Source organism: Porites lutea, chromosome 4, assembly GCF_958299795.1.
Source record: "Porites lutea chromosome 4, jaPorLute2.1, whole genome shotgun sequence".
NCBI classification, from domain to species: Eukaryota; Metazoa; Cnidaria; class Anthozoa; order Scleractinia; family Poritidae; genus Porites; species Porites lutea.
This window is the reverse complement of record NC_133204.1, coordinates 16972563-16978562: the sequence shown is the minus strand read 5'-3', so window position 1 is coordinate 16978562 and position 6000 is coordinate 16972563. Positions and strand designations below refer to the sequence as shown.

The 6000-nt window shown below is 38.4% G+C and overlaps 1 protein-coding gene across 1 annotated transcript; it reads left to right on the top strand.

Annotated features, from left to right (window-relative positions):
- The first annotated feature begins 1078 nt into the window (after positions 1–1078).
- LOC140934968 (uncharacterized) lies at positions 1079–4017 on the top strand. Its single transcript, XM_073384522.1, has 2 exons — positions 1079–1196; positions 2885–4017. The coding sequence occupies exon 2, from the start codon at positions 2938–2940 to the stop codon at positions 3628–3630; it is 693 nt and encodes a 230-aa protein (XP_073240623.1). The 5' UTR covers positions 1079–1196; positions 2885–2937; the 3' UTR covers positions 3631–4017.
- Positions 4018–6000: the final 1983 nt, after the last annotated feature.

Genomic DNA, 6000 nt, shown 5'->3' with positions numbered 1-6000 from the left:
AACATAAGGCGACAGGCTTTAGTGTAAGTATTATTTACGATCTGATTTTGATTTCTTACTTCAATCGGGAGCCCGTAACCCTGCTCCATGGGCTCCTGCTTCAATCTCGTTTCTAAACACTTTTTCGTCTAATTTAATAAATTCTACTCTGAGATAAAGAGCATGCGATTTCAGCCGGTATGAAACCGTGCCAAAAGATCCCTTTTGCTTTTATTTCCTTTCTTTTGGAAGTTAAAAATGGCGTAATAGTATCAATCCTTTTTTAAATGTGAGTTCAACTGGGGAGAATTACAGTAAAAAAACCGATGTAGTCACAGTTGAATTGAAAGGGGACTGCCCGTTAAGGCTCTTTAACTCACGACTAGTCATAGCTCTACGGAAAATAAATCACGTTTGATGCAAATGAGTTTTAGCCATCAGCTACGGCTATGTTTTTATATAGCGATGGAACTTTTTGATATGTTTCAAGCAGCGCTTTGTTTTTGCGACAGCCGATTAAATTTGCAGTTAACTGCGGACATAAGCTTTGTAGGACTTGCAAGGATTTAAGGATCGACCAGTCAGTCGTTGAAATGCTTCAGTGATTCGATGGTCTTACTGGGAAACATGAATATTCACTAATCTTAGTGACCTCAGAGAACAACTTGCTAAATTTTCGTATTCAAATCGTTTGCTCAAATTGTGTTCAAATGAATTATATCGTTTACGAGGTTTCCCTGATATGTTCTGATAGTCATGTTTATTCGATACTCGCCAACAATAGAGGAGTACTACGGTTTCCAAGGAAGATGAAACGGACGAAAACAATGTAAAGACAGATGTTTAGATTGTCCTTCCATAGCATTAGTGGAAAAGACTACTCTTCAACCCCCCCTCTAACAAGTCTTCACTTTGATCATAAATCGTCGGGAAATATACTCAGTTTCTTTTTCACGCCAGGTAACTACATATCTTAAAATTATTCGTCCCTCGAACTACTTTTTTAAATTTCATTTATAGATAAATTGCTAATTTAAACAATTTTATCTCTGTCTTTCTTAGTTATATTTTATGCAAATATAAAATTTTGCATGTCGTGAGGCAGCGAAAAGCAATATTGTGTTGCGTTATCTACTAAACTGCCTGCAGATACAAAAACATACCTAAATATTCAAGTCGACAGAAAGAATTGTTGTGTGGGATAGTGGTAGTCGACGGTAAGTAGTATTATTTTTTTTGAAGACAAAAACTTGCCTTTCCGCCTGGCAAAGAAACAAGCTTTGCTTTGAATTTTCAATGAAATTCTTATTTATTTAAAGTGGCTGAAATATTGTCTTGATTTACGCGTTCCACTGTGCCGTTTCTGCCGAATGTTATGGTAATATTTTGGTGACGTTGAATACGGCAATGAAATGACACGAAAAGGTAAATAGAGCAGCGAAATTGCGAGGAAAGTTCCGCGTGGAAAAATATCTAATATCCCCGTAAAAGCCTTTCACATCGGTAGGCACTGCCTTTATGTTAAAATTACAAGTATTGACCTAATATTAAAGGCATTTCAAATGATTTCAAATACGCACGTACAGAGTAAAAGGTAACATAGCCTATTCATTTTTATTGAAACACGTTCCTTGAAATCAAATTCAATTTCCTGCTTGTGAGGAAACTAGAGTCCTATGTTCAAGGCTTGTATTCAATTATTAGCCGATGAAATCCGGTTTTAAAGGTAATACGATACAGCCCAACTCGCGATAAAATAGTACGCTAACCTACAATAAACGTCCAACATAGGAAAAAAAGATAAAGACAATTTAGGGGTAAAAATGTATCTGTATTTTTCCGCAAACATATAGTTTCACCACAGGTCACGCAAGCTTGAAATGGGCACTGTATGTTGGATACGAAACGTTCGAAATAAAAGGTTTTATATGGAGGAAAAATGATTGTTCCTGTAACCAACGAATGTGAAAGGATTTGAACAACTTTTAAAAGGTTGTGTGTTTCTTCTTTCCTGTGTGGTTCCCGAGCCGATTCACGGCCATTTTTAGAGACAACAAACAGGTTCCAACGAGACCCATAAAATCGGCTCGGAATTCAACCACACTGGAAGGAAGAAACACACACCTGTGAAAAGTGAGGTTTGCCGATTTTATTTAATTCCTTCCACATTTGTTGGTCACAGAAACAATCCTATTTTCCCCCATATAATCCTTGTTTTTTGATTGTCACGCAGCAGTGCTGATGGTCATGTTTCGAACTTGGGGAACCCGTGGTTTCAATTATCCCTTATCCCTTTTCAGCATTATCCACTAGCATGAGTCATAGCTTCTTCCGTAATATTCATTTTTTTTTTTATAGTCTTGAGAATTCAGAATTCCTTTTTCTCAGTCGACATTACTTCTTTACCTCGCCTTTTTATCCGCGGGGTTGGGGGGTTACCCTCAACAAAGTTTTATTGGTACGTGGAGGCTCCGCACCGGGGTGCAACCCCTTACCCTGTTAAATGTTTTAGATACCATTTTTAACAGAAAAGGTACCCCTTTCGCATACCTACTATTGACAAAGAGTACCCCTTTCAAATACATACTTTAAAATTTTGCATCCCCTTTAACTGCTGTAAATGAACCGAAAAAACCAGAACGTTTTCTTGACTTTTTCACAGCCATAAAACTGTACATCTGTTAGCTCAAGTTTGAGCCTCTTTACGGACTTAAATGACAGATTTTCCTACCCTCGCAAATAGTTTAACTAGTGGAATCCCTACCCTTTCATGCTGACCTGAAGCCTGAAATAGGTACCCCTTTGGGACGGAGCCTCCCCGTATAGGCAATTATAGGGAGTACCCGCCGGGCATTTTATCTACCGTGTGCCCTTTAAATACACTTCTGTTTGATCTCTCCAATAGGCAAGGCAAACGAGGCTCACACCTAGTGAATGCCATTTTAAATAATGTGAATCATGACTCGGCATCTAAACGACAACTCGCCTCAAGTTAAAATTGTCAAGAGGGTGAAAAAACTGGGCAACGCAATTTTAGTCTCCTCAGGCTTGACTCTCCTCATTGTAATGGTTACAGTGACTCTGCCAAAACTTGAAAGCCTGCAATACCATATAGGAACCTGTAAGGTCAAGAAAACATTTCTGAACATGGATTCTGGCAAGAAACTTCATTGCCGCTGTAAAGAGCTCAAAAGCGAATCAAAGTGTTTGATTTATTACCCATGCCTTCAAATCTACGTTTCATTCGACAATTTATCAACACGGGAAGCTTTGGTCGTGAATGATCGACGACGGATCTCAGAAACGTGTTCGTACAAACTTCGGGACTACGACTGTAAAACGAAGAATGACGTTTACAAACATGTGGAACATTTTCGTGAAAAATGGGGCTTGATGAACTCGTCTTACCAATGTTTCCGTACGTCAAGACATCCCGATCACGTGACTCTTGCAAACGAAGCACCCAGTACCGCCCTGACAGTGAATTTAACCCTGTTTCCCTGTATTGGAATTGCTATTGGTTTGTTAATGTTGCATTTCAAGGAGCAAATAGGGCTAACGCTCGCTCGTAAACTAAACTTGCGCGTTAACGAAGGTTACGTACCTGTGGCACTTGTAAAGCACGAGGATGATTCAACTCAAAATGACTGAAAGTGGATCGACCCACACGGAGGGAAATTAAAGAGGACTCCCTAACTTGGCCTAGATGGGTACATGCCGCTGAACAGGGTATGGTTGCAAGAGTATCGGGTCTCAAACATGTAAAAAATTTCACATTTTATCTTCTTGAACATTGGGTGTCATTTTGGACCAAATGCCTTTAAAACAGTAGGAAGCTTGGCGATGGGCGACCTAAAATTTCTTTTACTATGGAGGATAGAACCTGTTTGTATACGTTTTTTAACACGATGAGTCTGCTGAATCTTCGTTAACTAAGGATCCTCCCTTTAAAGGAAGAAAAATTCTTTCTCTACTTTAGTTTATTCTATTTGAAGAAGGAATTGTTTAATTCCATTTTCAAGAGTATATTTAGAATGGATGTCGAGGATACTGCGCAAAAATACCCGTCAAACTGCAGATTTTTACTCATGCTAAACAAAAGTTTTTGCTATCATCTGAATAAATATTTTGATATGCCAACTTATAAAGAAGTGAAATTTTATTTTAAAAGAGTCATCTAGAGACGATTCAATAGAGTACATGTCTTTTGTGTTCCTTGTGTGATTTAGATAATAGTACAAGAAAGCCAAGTTCTCAGCTGGACTGATAATTGATAAATTTTGATCCGCGGGTTTTGTGATTAAATAGTTAGAACCTAAATTATTCGGGGCTTTTGGCATTGTTTGCATTAACCTCGCCTTTTTGGTGATCTCTTTTTTCGAGATGGTAACACTGTTCCCTTTGCTCTTTTAAATTTCTGGGAAGGATATTCACCAAGAGTTGGACATCTATATGATAAGTAGTGACTTGCTATACAATTTGTATTCCGGATTCCGTAGATCACATTCTACCGAGACAGCCCTCACTCGCTTAATCAATCGGTTAAATATCAGACATGGACAAAGATCACATCAGAGTGGGGTGTGGCAGCGCAAAAAGGTCTTTGACTTCATTGACCATGACATCCTTTTGTCAAAGCTCGAGGCATTAACGGTGTAAAGCATCAGACGAACTCCTTCTGTTTTTGAGGACTAATTGAATGGTAGAATGCAATCAGTTGTTATCGACGGGGAGCATGCACAACACAGATTCCCCAAGAATCGGTCTAGGGGTCGTTACTATTTATCATCTTTGTGAACGATCTTCCTCATGCAGTTTCCTGATCAACCGTAGATATATGCAGATGAGACGCGTAATACGTTGAGTGCCTCTGCTGCAGTTTCAAATCTACTAGTAGTAGTTTCAGCAGAGACTGCAAGAAGACAATTCCTTTATATAAATAAAAAAGGAAGAATTTTTGGTAAAATAACACAAAATGTCATTTGTAAATACTGTCAATACTAACAATAAGTAGCAACAAGGCAGGCGATCTTCATCTTTTAGTAATCAAGGCCAATAAAGAGTTGCCTTGAAAATTCCCTGAAATATTTATACAAGCGAAACTTAACATGACCCGGGTTAGTTCTCTGAAGAGGGGCTGTGTCACGGCTGCCTAGTTCAGTTTCTTACATGTTTATATTACCAATTATTAAAAACTGAATAATTGGAAAATGCAATTCTAGAGCTCTGATTGGCTTAGCCATCATGGTATATCAGCCATTAAAACCATACTCTCCAAATATGGTAACTGTACGCGTCTGCTCAAAATTGAAAACAAGCTGAAATTTGGTTCTGTTTACAAATAAAGTCGGGAAGATTTCTCGATATTTTGAGGGCTTTTTTATTAAAACAATTATTCCACTCGCGCTTGTTGGATATGAGATGATTATTGCCAACTCGGCGCTACGTGCTTCGTTGGCTACCTACTATCTCATGTCCAACGCACCTCGTGGAACAACTGTTAATTTGGCGGCCTTTTTTGCCGTGAAAATTAAGAATTTACTTATGAATAACAAAATCACATTGTCAAAAACCACAATTGCAATTCGTTTTGTACTTTCTTTGTTATGATACCTTTTTTAATGTTGTCGACAGCATCTGAGTGTTTGTTGCTGTCAAAAGTAAATGTAGTTCTTGGTTGAAGATCTTTAATTGTGAATTTGTTCCTTAAGACTTCCAATTTGCTCTTTATTTAAGATGTTTCGTTTCTTCACATTTACTTGAAACTTGACAATCGACTGTCTTGTATTTACAATTTTCCTTATTGGCCATCGACGAACTTTTGTTTCATGGTGAGCGCTCGCTTCAGTCACTGTTTCAGTGACTGTTAGCTTGGCACGTTTTTGAGTTGAACAGTTGGCGCTAGAGGGAAAAACTGTCTACCTACGGCTGACGGCTTCCTTTTAATGCTCACTTGCTCACTACATTCTCTCAGATATAATACTGAGTGAGGCCAACATCCGTTGGTCGACCAAACTTAAA